Here is a 20,999-nt window from a genome sequence, read left to right on the forward strand (position 1 = left end):
GAAAATTTCACATACCCCATTCTTATGTTATTCTTAAGATAAGAATCTAACATAATATTGATATAACCTATATTAAAATTAATAGGCATATAGTTATAGATAATAATAAGATATTTGATAAATAACATAACCACGTGAAAATATAAAAGTTCATCTTTATATGCAAATAAAAAAAACATATATAATGCAGTAAATTACACATTTGGAAAACATCCAAAAGCAAATAAGTTATTAAAAAATTAAATTAATGATATAAATTTTATAATATTATCAAATTATAAATAATTTTATAAATATAGAATTTATTTTAATTTTTATATTTTTAATAACAATATTTTTTTTATACGATAATAGATGATTGTTGTTATTTGAGATCTTAAACGTGAAATTTCATAACAATACCTAACATATTATTTATTTACTTTGTTCCGTAAAAATTTATTGGTGTGGATTAATTCGTATAAACTATGCTACTACTAATACGTGAGGCTTGTTCCAGTACATGAATATGGGTTTGCAAATATATGAATCAACCCTTAAAAAATATATAATGTTTTAATATCAAATTTAAGTATTTTATAAAAATAAAATTACAGCAATAAAATTTTAAATATTATTTTTTACTACAAATAAATAAAAGTATTATGAAAAAATTAAATAAATCATGAAACAAAATTTTAAATTTGTAAATATATAATATTAATGAAATTACAAATAAAAACATTTAATTATATTTAACATGCAAACAATTATATAAAATAAAATTAATGTGAGTTAAAGGATAACACAATCCAACCCATATCTAGTACACGTCAATAAACACTCAAATTTTGATATATATATATATATATATATATATATTATTTTATTTTTTTGTTTTTTTTCGTACAATTGAAGAAGTAATTAATTATATAATACAATTCTTTTTCCAGTTATATCACTCACATCATCTAATCAATTCAGTAACCAACATCACCTTTCAAACTTTTTTCTCTCTTTTCCTTCTCCCCCATCCTTTGTTTGTACTTTTATTTTATAATTTATGTATAAATAAAAGTATATATATTATTTACTATTTTATGTGATTTTATTTATTATAAAAAAATTAAAAAAATTAAATATAGTATTTATTACATATTATATTGAAGTTAAATTGTAATCAGAAAATATTGTAAAGAATCGAAGAGACACTTAGTGAATAATTGTATGTTGAATGTGAGTAATTATTATTTTTAATTTAAGTAGGAGTACTTTTTACTATGTGTTAGTTTAATTTTTTTAATTTACTCCATAATGTTTTGATTTTTTATTTATTTATATAAGTTTTCATCACAATGAATTTTATAAGATATGATTTTAAAATATTATTAAGAATAAAATAAAATAAATTATTTATATACACTAAATAGAAGAATACTTATTGTATATCATACATGTTTATAGAAAACTTTAATATTTTTATAAAATAAAAAGTAAATATTATAAGTTTAAAAAAAGTAAATAATAATTAAATAGTATTAATTTTGTGAATCAACTAGCACAATATTGCTTCAACTTAGCTCGAGTTCTAATATACAATTAATTAAATACTTAAAAAATGATAATTAAGATAATCTGCATCCTTTTTTCATCATTTATTATAAATGTAGAATAAAATTGAAATACTTAATCTTAATTAATAGTAATTCGAAACTCGAAACACTATAAATGCTATAGTTTTTAGCATTTGGGAGTTGATTATGTTGGGTAAGAAATGGAAGGAGACAACTATTAATTCCACTTATTATGATTTACATAAAGTTAGAGACAGCATAAATCAAAGTTAAATTGATTACTGATTGATGTGAGCAAACCAACCCTTTCATTAAACAATTACCTTTATATGGTTTAAAGCTGCTTCCCCAACAGTATCAACCCATAGGTTTCAAATTTGCTTTTCATCAAAAAAAGTGTTAATTTTATACCTTTTTTTTAATCAAATATAAGATATTAAATTAAAATACAAAATCAACTTAATCCATAGAATTATTTTAACACTAATAATAAAGCATTAATATATAGTATTTTTTTATATAAAAAGTTTTCACGTAAGATATCACTATGCTACTTGTCATCTCAATTAGGCTTATACATCAAGTAACAACAATCATTTGTCATCATATGAAAAAAAATATTATTAAAAAAAGAAAAAGAAAGAAAATACAAAAATATGGGGATTAGACCAAAACTCATATGTTAACATAAACGATACATAGGTAGAATATACTTATTAATAAATAATTTTAAAAACATACTAGATGGAAACTTATTATACCAATGAAAGAATTCTCTATAAATAAATATTAATTTAGCCAACTTATTAGCACACGCATTTCCTTCACGAAAAATATGAGTAACCTTAAACCTAATTTTTTTTCCACAGTAATTAAGACAAATATTTCATCCACGAAGCATCCAAAGAATATTTAAACGCAGCACAAACCAAAATAACAAAATTTGTTTAAAGTGCATGAAAATATTTTAACATTTTTAAGAGTTTTCGATATTCAATTAGAGTGTACAATAAACTTTAAAACTCTACATTCAATAATAAAATTTAAATTTAAGTCAACTTTATAAAATTATATTTATATATTATAAAATTTCGTATCCTACCTTTTAGCCGTGACATCTCTAACATTATATTAAAATTAATCTCTTGATTCCTCTTTTACATAATCACTTTTTTTTGTTTGTCTCTTGTTCTTTCTTTAATGGTTGCATCTATCTCTTGACGTATTTTGTTTTTACTGATATAACTTTTTTGGTTATCGTCTTTTTAAAACTCATCATAAACTATATATCATGCACAAAGGATCATTGAGAAATGAAAATCTAAACCTTTGTTTTTCTATTAGCAAAAGAATTATATAAAATAGAAAACATAAAGAGGTACTTACAAGAGATGCTTGAAGGGATGAAAAATGCACCCTACAGTGATGTCAGAAGACATGCTGCAATTTCACTGCACTTGTTTGATGTTGGCTTCATTCTGGGACCAGAAGCCTTCTATTGTTTCTTGATCTTCTTGGAATAAATCATTGATCAGACCATTCTAACTTTTCTGTATCAGTGTTCCATCAAGGGAATGATAGAATTATATATTTGATTGATCTATTATTTTCAATGTACTTATTAAGTATAGGTTAAAATAAAATTTAATGATTGAATCATCATTCATTGTCTTATGATTGGGCTAGAGTTTATTCAATGATATTGTACTCTCTTTGTCTATTTTTTTTTTCCTTTTCTTGTTGATATATTCTTTCTCTTCTATGGAAGGATATTAAATAATGTAGCATTTAATAAAAATTATATCCAAATAATGTGATGTAACTAATTGATATATATATATATATATATAAAGTTTGAATAAGTTGAGATTAGTTTAAGAAAGAAAACTAATCCTAATTAGATGTTATGAAAAAGTAGAGATAGGACATGATTATGTTATATATAAGCCACAAATCGATCCCATCTTCCAATACTATTAACTTTTGTTCACGAATCGATCTTCTCCTCTCTCCTTCTTTTCTCCCTTTATCGTCTCAAAAGTCTCAACCACCCATTGGAATTCTCGTTCATCTTCAATCTCGCCACTCTCCTTTTCCTCTCCACACAAATAATGCACCACCAAATACCCTCATACTTCTCAACTCTTCATTCTCATGGCCAACCTCACTCCAACCCTAAAGTGCATCTGCACAATAACACTCTTCATTCTCTTCCTCCTCTCTTACACACCTTCTTCCTCTTCTTCCTCTTCTTCTTCTTCACACTACTCCACTGCAGTAGACATCCAACACCAAAACCCTTCTCCAACCATCACCCCTCCACAGAACTACCAAATCTTTTACCTCAAGAACACTCCCTACACCACCCCTTTCACCAAACAAGAACGCTTCAAGAAGAGAAGAACAAGGAGAAACAAGAACATGATGAGGCACAGAAAGAAGATGGTGGTCAAGAACATGCACCAGTCACGTGACTCACGACCTTTCTCTGTGATGCTCCCAAAGGGTTTTGTCCCTCCTTCTGGCTCCTCACCTTGCCACAATGATCAACCCAATTCGGTCTCCTCCTCCTTCCACTGCCATCTCACTGCCACTGCACAGCCTTGAGACGAGTCAAAACTTAAAGGTCCAAGATCTACACATTACAATAACCGTCACATTCATGTCATATATACACGTGGAGCATTCAGATTAGAAAGATGATATTGATCATTGCTTTTGATCCTTAATTCTTCCTTATCCATCACTACTTACTGTTCCTTTTTCTTGCCTTGTGTTAATGTTGTAATAAAAGACAAAATAAGAATTAACCAAATGTATACTGTAATAAATCAGTGAGACTTAGTTTTTGCTTTCTGCAATTTTCTACTGAGCATCCTTTTCATCGTCACTCCCTATATTTTTCCTGCTTTTTGCATACTTTAAACTTTTACTTCCATTTCTATAAGTGCAATAAAATTCAACCAATAATAATCATGAAACAGTATGTATATTTTTCCTTTCTTGGTTTTGATTGCTCAGTTTGGTTTTAGTATAATGAATGCACTGTTTTCTCTCCTTTTTTTTGTATTAGATGAGTTAGAGTGTATTGAAGTATATATGTTTGTTTGTTCCAGTTAATGGATTTGATTTGATAGAAGTTATGAATGGTGATAAAAAAAAGGAGAGAAGAGAGGAGAATAAGAGAAAAGGCATGTGAATTTGCATTTTTTGGGGGAAAGGAAAAGTCCTATGTTAGACTCCCATTGAAGTGTCGTGGCGTTCACTTTGTTCTTGCATGCAATGAATTATGCATTTGTAGGGACGGCTCTGTAGACGATGTGCCACACAAGTCGGATCCATGTCACAATAAATATACCAAACTTTCCAAGTAAGAAAACATTTCCGCAACATCAAAGTCAAGATAACAAAAAAACTTGTCTCCTTTTAATTCTTCTGCCTATTAATTAAAGTCATGTATAATTCACAATCTTATGCATCATATTTTGTTTTTTATCAGACAAAACCCAATTGCATCATCTCCTATCATCTAAACACTTCATTTCAGAAATATATGAATATTATGTTATCCTCAATAAGCTAATTAATGGAATATGTAATGATGTTGATGCTCGATACCAATAATGATGGTCGATAGTGATAAAATATTGATACAGAAACTAACAAAGTGAAAAGGATAAAAAGAATCATTATTATATAAGCAAATGAAGAAAACAGCTGATAAAACAAACACTAAACTACAGATTTGGAACGCATCCAAAAAACAAAAAAAGTGAAAAAAAAAAATGTATTAGCAATAATATTATTAAATTAGAAATAATTTTGTATATATAAATATTATGTCCGTTCCAAAATAACTACAGTTTTTAACTATATAACAAGTTAGTTTTTTTTTTACTCCTAATTGGTTAATTTTTTTTAAGGATTATAAGGTTGGTCTCTTTCTCGATTTTTAGTAGGTTTATGTGGGTTGTTTTTTTCTGTTACATGTATTGTTGGGAGTTATGAGAGAGTGTAATGATAAATTTACAACTACAATATTTTATACAATTATATTACAACTCTAAATACTATTATTTTAATATTTTTTTATATCATTTAATTATAAATTTACTTTTTACTATATGTATTTATTTCTAAACACATCACATACTTCAAAAGTTGTCAAACTATCATTTTTCTATTAGAGATAGTTTTTTTTAACCTGTTGAAGCATCTCACAACCATAAATTTTCTCCTGTACCTCCATATATTTTTTCTCCACATTTATATTTTTTTTAATTCCTACAATACTCTTTTAATTATGATAGAAAGTGTGATTTTTCTTTATTTTCAAGTCACGGTAGTTGTTTGTGGTTGCTGGTAGTGAACATTGGTGATTGAGATAAATTTTATGGTATTTTTACTAGTAGTGGTTATGTTTTCATTGTTTTTTTTCATTCTTTTGGAAGCCACAAAAGCCAAAAAGGAGCATGCGAAAATAGAGTACAAAACTAAAAAAATTATTTTTAAGTAAGGATTATTGAATACAACAAATCTTCTCAATGGTTTTTAAATTGATATCTAATTAGCTATCAATGTTTCTTCTACCAAATTTAGAATATAAATAATTAGTAGTTAAAACTTTGATAGTTAATTAGATAACAATTTAGAAACTATTTAACAATAATATAAACTAATTTAGAAACCAACATTTGTTTAGTCTCTAAAATGATCTCTAATTTAGTCACTATAACAAATTAATTATTTTTTGTCTCTAGAATTGATTTTTATTTCACGATTTTTTTTAGTGTAAAATAATCTTAATAAATTTTGATAAAAAATAACAGCAATCAAAATTGAGAAAAATATTATGAATATTATAATATATATGAATTATTAATAATTATTTAATATTTAAAGAAAATTGTAATAAATTTAAATCTATTTTAAAAATTGTGAAAATTGGTAACCAGTGTAATTTTCGCGGCAATGTTTTAAATTGTGATTACAATTACTGCTACATAATAATTATCTGGTAATTTCTTTAATTGTGGTTTACGCAGTAAAATTGCGGTCGTGGGTAAGATCCTATATCTAGATGTTAATTTAAAATTATGTTAAAGGCTAATCTTTCTTTGTTAATGCGGTTTTATGTTTACCTTTTCCTTTTATTTAGCGTTAATCGTGCTTAGTAGAGTGGGTCCTACTCTTATTTCTGGAGCTACCGAAAGTAATTTTGTTTCATATGATTGTAATCATCGTTTGAATTCATTCGCCTTTTTTAAATTACATCCAATAAAAACTTTTAATCGTTTTTTTTTTCAAAATAACAAGTCAATATTATGAAGTTAATCCTTTTTAAAATAATATATTGTGTTAGCTATAGTTGCTTTTTTTTATTATCTATGTTAGTTTAGTTTTAGTCTTTTAGTATGTTGCCTACTAGCAAAAATCTCACCTTACATTTCACTGGTCTTCTATTTCTTAATCATTCTCACCTTAAATTTCATTCATCCTACAAATATTATAAACTTGTAGGATATTCTTATAACTATAGTTTTAAGAAAAAGCAAAGCCATGTTGTAAATCTGGTTCTTGATAGTCAAGAATCTTCTAATCAGTATAGTTCTACAAATTTAACTCTTGCTTAGTGTCAATAAATTATCATTTTTCCTACCACTCAAATACAATATGAAAATCATGTTGAAACTATGTCTCCCAATGTAAGTGAAAACTAATTTGCTTATCAATAATTTTGATTATGCTTATAGATGGGTGATTTGATTCTGGTGCTACTTCTCACACATGTTGCAATAAAAAAAATTGTATCATTTATATACACATTTAAATAATTCATTTGTTCTATTGCCTAATTCGACAAAGGTTAAAATCAAAGGAACATGTAATGATGACATTGATTTACACAACATTTTATTTGTACCATCATTTCATTTTAATCCTAGTTTCACTTTTTAAATTAATCAATGAAAATCATTTCCAATTTACTATGCAGACTAATAACTTTGTTTTGCAGGACCACAAATTATATACTAATATTCATATATCTTAATGTATTTTAAAATATGCATTATACTAATTTTAATTTGTAACAGTAAGTCATTAAATACTTTTAAATTAATATAACTTTTTTATATCTACGTGAAAGGAACATAATTTTTGAAAAAAATACATAAATAACGTAACATTTAATAATATATATATATATATATATTTATTGTAATATGTGATTAAATATATAACTTTAGTAAACTAATATCAGTAAATTTTAGTTTTAATATACTTTTTGCAGAAATATAAATATATTCAATATAATATAAACATATTTATATTAGAATAATGGTAATTATAAATATAAATGTAACTTTTCGTGAATAAAATATGTAAATGAGATGTTGAATATTTATAATACATATATTAAATAAAATAATTGTTTTGTTTCTAATAATCATTCATGGGAGGAGTTTATGATTGTTATTATCGGATGAATTTTGAAATTAATGTATGATTTAAAATGACTGAGGTTTACTCGGAGAGAACATTGGCTACCTTGCCAAACTCTGTGAACTGCAAAATGTGACAAAATGTCAGTCAGGAAAATCGTCGAACACTTTGCGTTCCATCGCAGCACACTCTCTTCCTTCCACTTCCACCACTTCTCGCGTCCACTCTCCTCTCATTCCGCTCAATGCCTTCACCAACGAAACCAGAACCAGGACCCTCACTCTCTGTTGAAACAAGACCCAAATGAAATATGCGCTTCTCTATGGGTCAAAGCCTTCTCCTCTCCGCATAACACATCGTTCCCCAACCTCACCGGCTTCCTCTCCAACTTCGATCTCTGGCTCCTCGCATACCAACGCTCATGCGCCCACGCCACTGGCACCTTCCCTCCCCGTAACGCCGTCGGCATCCTCGTTCTCCACTCCCTGCTCTCCCTCCGTAATGCCGTAATCCGCAACCGTTTCCAATGGAACGACAAAACGAACCCTCTCCTTCGCGCCCCCAACGACGCCGCCGCTTCGAAGCCCCTGTCCAAACGCAGACTCCAAGCCGCTATCAAATCCGACGCGTCCTGCTTCCAGGACCGCGTCGTTCAGGAGGTTCTCCTCATGATTCTCGAACCTGTTTTCGAACGCCGGTTCTCCCCCAAATCGCACGCGTTTCGACCTGGTCGAAATGCCCACACGGTCATTCGCACCATTCGGAGTAACTTCGCAGGGTACTTGTGGTTCCTCAAAGGGGATTTGGCTGAGATTTTGAACCACGTGGATCCACATGTTGTGATGCGTTCCCTTGAGAAGGGTACTAGGGATAAGAAAATTTTGGGTTTGATAAAATCTGCGCTTGAGGGGGCGAACATGCGTGGTGCTTCGCGCAAGGAAGAGATTGTTGAGGAGTTGACGAGGCTTAAGAAGAAGAGGGCTACGAAGAAGAAGATTCTGAAAGAGAATGAGCCGAAGCCTGATCCTTATTGGTTGAGAACGTTTTTTAGTTTTGCTCCTGAGGAGGCTGCTAAGGTACCTAATTATGGGCATTGTGGGATTTTAAGTCCTTTGCTTGCCAATGTTTGTCTTAATGAGTTGGATTATTGGATAGAGAAAATGATTGTTGAGTTTTTTAGGCCTAGTGAGTTTGATTCCATATGGAAGTATTCGATTGATGATGGGTGTCATAACCCGGCATGGCCTGAGTTTGTTCCGTCGAGTGGGAAGGAAAAGACTAGGAAGATGGATTATGTTAGATACGGGGGGCATTTTTTGATTGGGATTCGAGGGCCTAGGGAGGATGCTGTGGAATTGAGGAAGAAGATTGTTGCATTTTGTGAGAGTGAGCTTGGGGTGAGGTTGGATAATTCCAAGCTGGAGATTGAGCATGTTACTAGGGGGATACAGTTCTTGGATCATATAATATGCCGGAGGGTGATACACCCTACCTTGCGTTACACGGGTTCTGGAGGGAACATTGTGAGTGAAAAGGGTGTGGGGACTTTGCTTTCTGTTACTGCTTGCTTGCAGCAATGCATTCGCCAGTTTAGGAGGCTTGAGCTTGTTAAGGGTGATAAGGACCCCGAGCCACTTCCATGTAATCCTATGTTGTACTCCGGTCAAGCTCACACAAATTCTCAAATGAACAAGTTCCTTGAGACCATGGCTGATTGGTATAGGTATGCTGATAATCGCAAAAAGGTTGTTGGCTTTTGTGCCTATGTTGTTCGGAGCTCATTGGCCAAATTGTATGCTGCTAGGTATAGGCTGAAGTCCCGAGCCAAGGTGTATGGAATAGCTTCACGAAATCTCAGCCGTCCTCTGAGGGAGAGCAGTAACAATTCTGCACCTGAATATTCAGATCTTTTGAGGATGGGGCTGGTTGATCCAATTGAAGGCGTTCAGTTTTCGCATATGTCTTTGATTCCATCTTGTGACTATAATCCATTCCCAAGGAATTGGATCCCAGATCATGAGAGGGTGTTGCATGAGTATATACAACTTGAAAATCCCAAATTTTTCTGTGAGTTGCTCAGATCTGTTAAGCAAAAAGGTTTAAATCTGCCTCAGGATGAAATATCTCAAATGGTATGGGATTACAAAACTCACGGAGTTTGTTATTTTCGATCTAACAAGGATAACAAATTAAAATCTGATTTGAAGAAGATAACTGCATAAACCTAAAATAAGTGGAATCTTCTCAATATCAAGGTTCTGCTTCCAAATTGGTGTGATCTGGTAGAAAATTGGTTTTGAGCCTTTTGTTTGTGGAGTACTTCAGAGTGAAAATCCTTCAAATACTATTATCACGAGAAAAGGTAGCCCGTGCTGACATTATGTACATAAAAGGCAGAACACGCCCATTGGATGGGTGCGCGGCTCGGATGGCAGCATTTTAATCAACTACTGAGTACTGACAGTTTCTAACATAGCAAAAGGTACAAACAAATTTTTTTACGTTGTTGAATTGATAGTAAATGGTGAAGTTGGGATTCCTCGAGGCCGTGGATTTAACATGAAATTATGAATTGAGGAGGATATTGTTCATTATATTAATAAATATTAGTTTCCAGGTTATAGGTTATGTCTCCATGTAACTACTGTTCCAAACTTCTATCTGATTAGATATCTGCTGAATGTTTGCATGTGGATTTCTGGTGATATTAATGAATTATTCTAGAGGAACTTTTAGCTTGGGATATTAAGAGGTAGATGGTCTTTTATGGAATACAAAGAGGAAATTCCACGTACTAATAAATTTTAATTACTGCAAGCTATATTTCTTGGATATCTGCATTCGGTAGTGGGTGGACAAATGTTTGATATTTATAATAATAAAAAATCATATATATTTGGATTCGTTCTCTACATCAAAATGCAGTGCTGTTTTTTTATTTTCTATTACTTCATAACAAATCTCTCTCTGTCTTTCGCTCATATTGCTTATTCTGTTTTTATTTAGTTTGGATTTGTATAGCAGTTGTGGACCAAAAGTCATCTCCTCGTGCTTGTCTAGCATTTGAATCTTTAGCACAGTTTAGTTTACCTACAGGAGTCACCTGACTCTCAGGGATACATATGTTTATTGAGCTTTAATAAGTCATAATAATTCCCTAACTTTTCCCAGAGTTAAGATGGATCTAACATAGTTGGTGCTGAAATTTAGCTTTTAATGTTAGGAATTTTTTATGTAATATCAATCATTTTGTGTATGTTCCTAACTTCATAATTAAACATTCGCTGAAATTCTTGCAACTGCTTAAATTGTTTACCGAATGGGGTTAATTCGATGAATTTCTTCAGAATTCATTTTAATAGGTAATTGAAATACCAATTACACGCTTGGCATAGGATGTGTGAATATCAATATTTGTTTACTGGAAAAAGAAGCTTTAATTTCAGGTTTACCTTTATTTGTATACTTATGCAAATGAATAGTGGTAACTTGCATTAGTGTATAGATCTGATTTGGAGACTGCACAGCAAAGTGTTTTTAGATTAGTTGGATTGTTATTGCTTGGATGTATCTACTGTTCAATTTAAGGGAATAGAGAAACTTTTTTGCTTACTTCATTATTCTATATTGAAAACTAGATACCTGCTGGAGATTGGAGACTATTCATGACATGAAGGAAACACTGATGATTGATATACATACAACTTGAGGGAAGTTCTCAAGGTATGGTGTTTATTATTCAGTGTACCACTTTTCCAGGAGCTTCCAGTTAGATCCACCCCAACTGTGGTAGAAACCGTGCTTTCTTACCGACCAATAAACTGTTTGGTAGCCTTTGTCTCTCTTGGCATGATACACGTCCCAAGTGGTGAACCACGGCAACCACTCAGCAGTGCATTTGGAATCTTGATCCACTGTGATAGTGCTGTTGTGGTGTTGGCCTAGTTTGAGATAAAAGAAAGGACTTTTGTCACAGCCAAGTTCCAATTGCTCCTTGGTGTTGTTGGGCAGGTCATTTCGTATGTAAACAACTGTGTTTGTCCTGTGACTCTGAGGCCTAGCAAGTGTTGATGTGTTCAGAAAATAGAACGATTGAAAGAGTAGAAAGAAGGTGAAGAAGGGGTGGTGAAAAGCCATGATTGTATCGCATTGATGGTGGTGAAGAAGGTAAATGGTTCACGGTTCCTCCATTTTAGGAAAACCATCATGATCTATGCAAGACAAGATTAGAAACCAGCCTGAATCAATGACAACACTTGAATTTTTAACTTACTGCATTAGGTCGGTTGTAGGAAGAAAAAAACCCATTCTAATTTTTCTATCGCTGTTTGCAAGTATATATAAAAGACGTCGTGTGATTTATACAGTTAACTTTCATTCATTCAGATAAAAACTTCAAAGCTCATGATTTATTTTTATATTATAAACTTTATAACAAATGAATTTTTAATAATGTATATGTGTGTATTACACTATTCTTAAAATCCTTAATGAATAAATATTTTTAAACATATAAATTATATATTTAATTAGTAAATTATTTTCTGTGATACAAAAATATCTTTAACTATTCATATTTTTTAAAAATATTCAAACTAAACTTAGAAATAAAGATAAATATATATTAAAATAGATAAACAGTTAAGAAAATAAGTAAACAGGTAAAGATAAAAGGAGTAATTTAAAGTAGGAAAACACATTATTGACTAATCGTTCGATCAAAAACAATAATTTTAAAAATTGAATTAAATATTCATTTTTTTAAAATTATGATAAAAAATATGACCAAATGATGAAAGTGAACAAAAATACTCATTTATAAATAAGACTAAAGAGATCATTTAAACCTTTTAGTTTGCAATGCTACTAAAAAACATTCCAACAATTAGATAACAGTTAATCGTAATTTACTTGAACTAAATGTTTTTTTTTTGTAAACATGACATCTCACGGCTAAAAATAGATTAGTTTTAATGAAATAAAGTCTAAAACTGAAAAACCTTGACGAAGACAAAATAATGTGACCTTTCTGTGCTATATGTTACATCAATACCTGTTCGTCCTGTCAATTAATCATTAGCCATAAAGTTATTATTTTATTTAAAAGTCATTATATTATTGTATTATTTTTAAGAAGTGAGGGTAGAAAATTCGCTATTCATCCTTACAAATTGTATTAAAAAATAAATTATTTATATTAACACCTTTTAAAAAGAAACAGTTATTGATATAACTAGAGATGTGCAGAGATACTTAGTCACACTCCCTCTTTGATTCACTTGCATTAATTAAAATATTAATTTTGTAATACTAATCACCATAAATAATCTTATCAAATCCTAATAAATATCAAATATCAATGAAACAAAACAATGAGATTAGAAATACCTCACTATACCAGGCGCAAGAAAAAAAATAAAAAAGAAAACTAAAGAGAATGATGTGGATGGGAATAGACAAGAAAAAAAAGAAGAAGACAAGAATAAACTATATAATAATTGTTTTTTTTTCTTATTGCTTTTCAAGATTGATGCATTGATTTAGTGTTTGTAAAATAGTATTCATAATATTATAAAAAAATTATTAAATAAAAATTAATTTTATAGATAAAAATATTTAATGACTAAAATAATTAAATTAAAGATTATTTTAAAGATTAAAAAAGTTATTGGTTACTTAATAAATTCCTTAATTTATTCAATAATCTTTTAATTTATTCTCAAAATATAAATCATCCTACTCATAAATATTAAATACTTTATTGTAAAAATATAATTTTCCAACTCATAAATATTAAATACTTTATTGTAAAAATATAATTTGACAATTAAAAATATTACACTTCTTATATCATTCTCATCTTTATCATGTCACATTATTCATCATACCTACACTTCTTTAAGCAAGTTTGTGTGACTTGTGTTCGGAAGAGTACTAGGGAAAAAAATGAGGCTTTTTGAAGGAAGAATATTAAATTGAAGGAGGCAAAAATTGACAATATAAAACCAAAATGCAAACCTGTAAATGTACATGCATGCATGCCACGTAAAATATTAATCCATTCCTTCAATCTTAATTCTTCATCAAACTAACTACATCATAAAGAAAATTAAGAAACAATCATCCCAGCACAATATTAATTTCTTTTTGTTGATGATTTTGGCAATTGCTACAACTCCTACCGTTTCTGCACCGCGGTCTTGGTGGTGGTGGTGTTGTGTTGTTGTTGTTCTTCGTCTTGGATGCAGAAAGCAGAGAGAGGAAAGGAGCGTGAAATGCCGGAGGAGTTGGCGAAGGAAATCTTAGAGCAAGAAGGGTCGTCGACAAAGATTTCGGAGATGGTGACCCAGAGGAAGAGCTCTTTGGTCTTGACGCCGGTGACCCTCCACATGCGGTGTTCTTCGACGAAGGCGGTGACCTCGGTGTCGTAGGAAACGGTGCGTCCTATGGCGTTGAAGCGGTGCTCCTTTTTGTGCTTCTGCTTGAGCCAGACGAAGCCGGAGGTGCGGTTGTAGCCCATCTCGACGATGTTATCCAAGGGAAGCAACCCTCTCGGGAGGAGAATTTCGTCGAGGAGGAGGCGTGACTTTTGGCTGCATATCGCTTCGCCCTCGTAGATCTCCGCCGCCTCACGGTGGTGCGCTATTTGTGTGCTTACCATTGTGGTGGAGGAAGTCTCCGGGAGGGGACAGGTAAATATTTTGATTGGGATGAGAAGTAGAATTATAATAGAATATAGGTTGTGTTGTGGGGTCAATGACACTTTGTGGTTGAGGTAGTTAGTTAGTTAGGTTCGGATGAAATCAGATCAGAACAGGGTTTTATTTTTGTTCTTCATTTTATATTTATTATTAATAGGAGAATCATATATTTCACATTTCTTAATCAATATTTTTTTTATTTTTTTATTAGTTGAATATAATATTTTATTATTAAAAAGGATTATAAAGTAAAAGCAAGAGAAAAACGTGAGTGTAAAACTTATATTTTTCTACTAATAGGATGATGATGGTTTCACACCATTATTTTTCTCTTATATTCAGATTTTATTATAACATTATTATTTTAATATAATATTTTATCACTAAGTATATTCATTAGTGTTTTTCAGATGAGGAGGTGTTTGGAAACAAATTGTTAATAAGTTGATTTTCGGATTGCTTAATCCGAAAGTGTAATTTCTATTAGTGATTGCTGAATTCGAAAATTTAATTTCTATAAAAATTGGACTTAAAAATATAATTCACATCCATTGGAAACTGAACATAAAAGGAGAAGCAGTACATAAAAGTGGAAGCACAAGATTAGTGAATAACAATTCAATTACAATAATAACATAGATTGAGGCCAATAAAATATGGCATGGTGGGTAAGAAAAATGATAGGTTGATAATAAATATTGATGTGATGAATTAAAAATAAATATATATAATAAAGGATAAATTTGTAATTAAATTATAAAAATAATTATTAAAATAATAATAACTAAAAAAAAGCATTATTGTTTCACTTTAACACTGAAACAAACAATTAAGAGAGTGTAGGGCAACCTTGCTTCTCTCTCAGACTCAATAAGGATCAAAACGTCTCCCTCTCTCACTCTCACTGGTCCTTTACGTAAGGGCCATAAGGTTGACAACGATAGCATCTTTACCTGAGATTCCTTCCTGATATTAAGAAAGGGGAAGAAGCTTTTTCTCATTTATTGCATTTCATTTCATATATTAGGCTAAATTTGACAACTAGTAGAAGTGATGATTTTACTTGTCTCCCACTTACACAATTTTTTTCAGATTTAATTTATATAAAAGTCGTGTTACATTCTAACTTGTAATAAATCAAACTTATATAGAAAAAACGACATTTGTATTATTATATTGTATTAGTATGAGAACAATTTTATGTGACTTAAATCTGATTCAAAAGTGTGTATGATACACACTTTTTATAAATAAAATCATTAATTTAATTTAATCAATTTTATAATAAAAAACATTTTGCCCAAATCCATAATATATAAAATGAATTGTACTAAATTAATGAAAATTGTATTTAATAAATACATTTTGAATAAAATGATGTTTATAAAAAATATATTTCTTCTTATTTTTGTGTTGTGAAAAATAAAAAGTTTAAATTTTTTTATAAGGACTTTTTTATTTTCAAACACAATTTATCCAATTTTATAATTAATCTATTTCAATAAAAAAAGTTGAGAAGTTAGGTAATTTATTGGATTTTAGGTTGCGCTTTTATTTTTTGTTGGTACTTTATATTGCGCTCAAGAATAGAATTGAAGTAGAAAATAAATAAGAGGATAAGATTGGCACCTAACCTAACATAATGAAAAGTTGGTTGACATAAAACTAATGATGTTGCATTTAGATTGTAATCATGGTTTTCTTATAATGTATCTATCCCAAGAGTTTCTCTACATCTTTTTCTAATATTATTCATCACATCACTGTTTCATTTTTTATATCAATAAAGATTCTGACTCTGTAAACAGTAACATACTTACTTTCATTCGACAACTTTATAATATAATAATATATTTAATTAAAAAATAAAATAAATAGTATAAATAAAATAAAGTTTGTTCACAGTATAAATAAAGTATCAATGCCCTTTTGATATTTCTCTTTCCTCTTCTTAATTTACCATAATAGCTTTGCAAATGCATCATGAGCTGCGAGAACATTTAATTTTAATAACTGACATCATTGCTACAAGATTTTCAATATAAGAATAACATACATAAGATATCTTTAAAAAAATATTAACTTTTTATTTAAACACTTAAAAAATTATCTGTACATTAAATTAAATGAGAAGGATTCTGCAGTCTTTTATAATGCATACTTTGTTTTCTTGCTTTAGATGTGGTACAAAAAAGTATGGAAGGAGTGAGTGGTACGTTCTTTGTTCTTTCGATATTGCTAACTTTTTTCTTCCAAGCAACCTTGGGATTACCGCATCTTCTTAGTAATATTTAAGAAACAAATCATTCTCATTATGATTACATCATTCTTTCCACAACTTTCAACAATGACGTGCCTAATTCAATGATTAAAAAAATAAAGCACAAACACATAAGAACAGAGGAAACATTCCTGCTAGCTTCTAACAGGTTGTCAGCTTTTCTCTATAATAATCAAAAGAATTGTTCTTTATATATTATATAGTTATGATTATAATTATATAAACAAAAAGAATTGCTCTTACTCTCTTTCTTTCTTTGTTTTTTGATCTCTTAATGGGGTCCTTAATCATTTGATGATTCCCCCCACATTATCGAAAGATACTTCTGGCACTTGCTGCAACAACTTCCATTCACATACAACAAATCAGGGTGTGCCCTTTTGGTTCTTCCTGAACTCGACACTTTCTTCATAGTGGTCCCATCACTGCTCTTCAGATTGTGTCTGTACTCCACTGCCACCTGTTCAAAAACTTCCACCTCAAACATGTTTATCTTCACCTTCTGCTTCATCTTATCTCTCACAAATGCAAAGGGTAATTGGTCTCTTGGGTTAAATGCCTCCAACTCGTTGAATATAAGGCATGAGAAGAGGTTGCTACCAAGTCCATGTCTCCTCAATATCAAAGCACTATCTGGGACATCTGCCATAAACAATTCAAAGAGGATACCATAAATTTTTAGGCATAATGGAACAAGTTTGGTTGCAAATTTCTTCTCTCATTATCTAATACTACTACTGTTTAATGACACTCTTATGTGTCTGTTATTAGTTGGATTTAGCTAAGTTTTATCTAAAATATCTTTCTTTTTTATTAATCAAACCAGTGGTAGTTTAAAAAAGTTGGATTAAACATTTCATATGCAAATACATTGAAATGACAATGAACAACCCTTTATTATAGGTATGGACTTGTTAGGGATGATAAACATACCATATGCAAAATGATACTAGACAAGCCAACTGGAAACAAAAATGATTTAGCCAAAGGACAAAATTAGGTACAAAACCAGCATCTCCATGTGAGTCTCGCTCATCGATGTTTTAAAAAAATGAACTACAATTGTTAACAAGTACGTTATGTGTAACAAAAAAAAATGAAGCACTTGGATCAGTTAAATGGCAAGATCCAATACTCTTGCGACACATTTCACTGTGAACAAAGTTAAGGACCATGATTTTTGTGAGTGGTTATCTACTTTCATTATGGAAATTTAATGCTACTTTTCTACCTACTTGAATCTGAAATCTTGTGAGATAAAAAAAAGTTGAAATCTTAGGCCTGGTTCCTTGTAATGAAAAAAAGAAACCTAATAAAGTAGCAGAATAGACCTGTAAAATGTGTGCCAGCGCCTCAACATTAATTTCATAGTTCCATTTCATAAAAGGGAATTGATTAAGGACAACTATGTCAATTTAAGTGAACTACCCCACATGGGGAAGAAAACTTCCTCCTAGAAGCCTTCACCAGTAAAGATATTTCAGGGTTTATGGGCTATGTAATCAAGTTTCAAGATCCACCGTTTCATGTCAATACACATTAACATGCAATACACTTTCTGATGTGGTGAAAATTGTTTCATTTCTAAGGTTCTTGATATAATGTAACAAATGTAATAATTTGGAAGTAAACAATGTTTTGTATTATGAAAGCACAAAATTCAACTGAAGAAATCAAGATTAAAACATGTCCAATTACCTGACTCATAAGGCTGTTTTTCGGGAGTCCATGGTTGCAGTCCATTTTCACAGTATGTCTCCATTTGCATCTTCAGGGCATTGACATCCAACAATTTCTTCCACCTTGCAGTTGCCATTGCTTCTTCCATGGTATGAACATAATAAGGGTGCTTTGATATAGCCATGTCTACATCATCAGATATAACAAGTGAATGAATCAACAACAACGGATCAACCATCAGTTGCATCTTTGCATCTACCCAAATGCTGAATTGGGAATTTGGAAATAGCCTATGGACTAAATACTTTGGTATAACTCCGTTCATTGCTGGGTTCTGATACAAATTCTCTTTAGCGACCTTCACAATCCTCCACACACCTATCTTGTATTCTGTTGAATTTATTGAAATCAATCCGTGATGTTGAAGACCTTTGAGGGTGACATCGTCTACAAACATAAAAAAACACACTTCATGCAATGTGTTGAACCCAAGGCCCTTCGGTTGGCGGATTTTATCATGATCATTGAAGATTGCTGAAACCACAACCACACTGTCACACTGTTCCATCGCAATTCGATCTACATCAAGAGAAGAAGGCATATGAGAGAAGCAAATTACTATGAAATATCAAACTAAAAAAAACACTTGAAAATGAAGGATTTAACTCTTTTAAATTGTATTTGCAATCCTAACGTAAATAATCTATGCCAACAAAATGTTTTACTTTTCCAATGTATGGATCTCAGTGGCATGTTATAAACGAATCAAAAGTTGATGATTGAATATTTCGAGGTTAAATTAAGATCTGACTATTGAATTAATGTGCAACTGACCAGAATCACTGACTGGAAACTTCTTCAGAAATCCGCAAAGAACTTCGGTGTTATGATTTTGATGATTAAAATAGGAAAACCTGGTAAGGGTGCTGAGATTCCCACCGAAAGTATCAGCATTGCCCTTAACATACCGCAGAGGCCGGTTGGTCTCGCGGAAACTCTTGATCTCGTTCACAACATCCAAGTAATCTGAATTCATAACCCGCGACCCTTTAGCAAAAAGTGATCATCTTGATGGCGTAATCGAGATAAAAAGCCGTGAAAAGATCACGAGTAGGTAATGGGTACCTGAGAAAAAAACAGGGGAGGTGCATGTAGAACGGCTGGTTGGAACAGCGTACTTGTGTTCTCCATAAGAAGAGGGGTAAGAGAAGAGGGAATTCTGAAGAGGATCCAAAGGGGATGATCGGAAGAAGCATTTGGAGTGAGAGAGAGTGGTGTAGAGAGCAAGGAAAAGAGTGGTGAAGAGATAGAGCAGAGAGAAACAGAGGAGCTTGGAGTAGAGGATGAGAGGCTTAGTCGTGGTTATTAGCCTCCCCATTATCAAAAAGTGATCTTCTTTGGGGATTTCTCTTACATGGGTTCAGTTGGTTCCACTTAGTGTTGCGAAAATTGATGATGTTATTGTTGCATGATCATGATAGTGACCCTCGCGGCGGTTATTTGTCATTTTCAACAATGTTAATTTTGTTCCTGTCTAGGTGGGCCTCCTTCTGATAATACAAGGTCCCAAGTGGTTAAGAATACATAAATCCACTATTACATTTTTATCTATTTAACTCTTTCCTTAATTAAATGATTAAATTTGGTAGCCATGACGTATTAAAAATGCTCAAGTTCTCCACCCATGGTTTTTTATTAATAAAACCACTGAATACTCCTGTTATTAAAAAAATAGCCATAAAAATAGAATCCAATAAATGTAGATTATGTTTTGAAAAACAAAATTAAGGATATTCTCATAATCATTCAACTACTAGGATAAGACACAGTTAGAGATATATGGTACAATATTATTTTGTCGATAAAAAAAGTTATATTATTGATATATTTCGTTATTTAATAATATTTTAGGTAATAAGATATCAAAATCAGTTATGTTTTAAGTGCAATTTATATTTAAAAATTAATTTGATGTATTACATAAATTCTCATTTTCTTTTTTCAAATACTACAAAATTATTGATGATAAAATAATGCATGTACACAAATTTATTTTATCATATAATTCACAATATTCACTTACAATATTGAAAATATATAATTCACAATTCGTTTAATAATGCATAATTCACAATATTATTATTGTGAATATTGAGAATATTATTAGTGATAATACTGTGAATGTATTGTTGATAATATTATGATTATATAATGTTTATAATAAAATGGTATATAAGAAGATGGTAAAAAAAAATGGCAATGTTTATTATTTTGTGTATTTAAGTCTACTATCTTCAAATTACAAGTTAATTATGCAAAGATTTATTAATTATATCATTA

General features: G+C 30.6%; 4 protein-coding genes across 4 annotated transcripts; 2 read left to right on the top strand and 2 right to left on the bottom strand.

Moving 5' to 3' along the window:
• The first annotated feature begins 3,539 nt into the window (after positions 1-3,539).
• On the top strand, positions 3,540-4,425 carry LOC137833164 (uncharacterized). Its single transcript, XM_068641523.2, has one exon. The coding sequence runs from the start codon at positions 3,708-3,710 to the stop codon at positions 4,158-4,160; it is 453 nt and encodes a 150-aa protein (XP_068497624.1). The 5' UTR covers positions 3,540-3,707; the 3' UTR covers positions 4,161-4,425.
• A 3,604-nt stretch (positions 4,426-8,029) lies between these two features.
• On the top strand, positions 8,030-12,400 carry NMAT1 (Intron maturase, type II family protein). The gene is made up of 2 exons (XM_068640515.2): positions 8,030-10,479; positions 11,636-12,400. The coding sequence occupies exon 1, from the start codon at positions 8,138-8,140 to the stop codon at positions 10,217-10,219; it is 2,082 nt and encodes a 693-aa protein (XP_068496616.2). The 5' UTR covers positions 8,030-8,137; the 3' UTR covers positions 10,220-10,479; positions 11,636-12,400.
• Positions 12,401-14,043: 1,643 nt separating this feature from the next.
• LOC137833165 (uncharacterized) lies at positions 14,044-14,710 on the bottom strand. The gene has a single exon (XM_068641524.2). It carries the CDS (start codon positions 14,656-14,658, stop codon positions 14,176-14,178), a length of 483 nt encoding a protein of 160 aa, XP_068497625.1. The 5' UTR covers positions 14,659-14,710; the 3' UTR covers positions 14,044-14,175.
• A 2,407-nt stretch (positions 14,711-17,117) lies between these two features.
• LOC137832376 (transmembrane protein (DUF616)) lies at positions 17,118-20,138 on the bottom strand. The gene is made up of 4 exons (XM_068640516.2): positions 19,785-20,138; positions 19,494-19,685; positions 18,678-19,238; positions 17,118-17,621 (listed from the first exon to the last, which is right to left on the bottom strand). Exons 1-4 carry the CDS (start codon positions 20,035-20,037, stop codon positions 17,263-17,265), a joined length of 1,365 nt encoding a protein of 454 aa, XP_068496617.1. The 5' UTR covers positions 20,038-20,138; the 3' UTR covers positions 17,118-17,262.
• Between the last annotated feature and the right edge of the window lie 861 nt (positions 20,139-20,999).

The sequence above is a fragment of the Phaseolus vulgaris genome, chromosome 6 (assembly GCF_051622355.1).
Source record: "Phaseolus vulgaris cultivar YP4 chromosome 6, ASM5162235v1, whole genome shotgun sequence".
In the NCBI taxonomy this organism is placed as follows: domain Eukaryota; kingdom Viridiplantae; phylum Streptophyta; class Magnoliopsida; order Fabales; family Fabaceae; genus Phaseolus; species Phaseolus vulgaris.

Excerpts from the sequence above, each read along its gene's own strand:
- LOC137833164 (XM_068641523.2), top strand. The coding sequence starts at position 3,708 with ATGGCCAACCTCACTCCAACCCTAAAGTGCATCTGCACAATAACACTC.
- NMAT1 (XM_068640515.2), top strand. The coding sequence starts at position 8,138 with ATGTCAGTCAGGAAAATCGTCGAACACTTTGCGTTCCATCGCAGCACA.
- LOC137833165 (XM_068641524.2), bottom strand. The coding sequence starts at position 14,658 with ATGGTAAGCACACAAATAGCGCACCACCGTGAGGCGGCGGAGATCTAC.
- LOC137832376 (XM_068640516.2), bottom strand. The coding sequence starts at position 20,037 with ATGGGGAGGCTAATAACCACGACTAAGCCTCTCATCCTCTACTCCAAG. Across the intron at positions 19,686-19,784 it reads CTCCCCTGTTTTTTTCTCAG|ATTACTTGGATGTTGTGAAC; the intron begins GTACCCATTACC and ends TTATGAATTCAG. Across the intron at positions 19,239-19,493 it reads GTTTCCAGTCAGTGATTCTG|ATCGAATTGCGATGGAACAG; the intron begins GTCAGTTGCACA and ends CTCTTGATGTAG.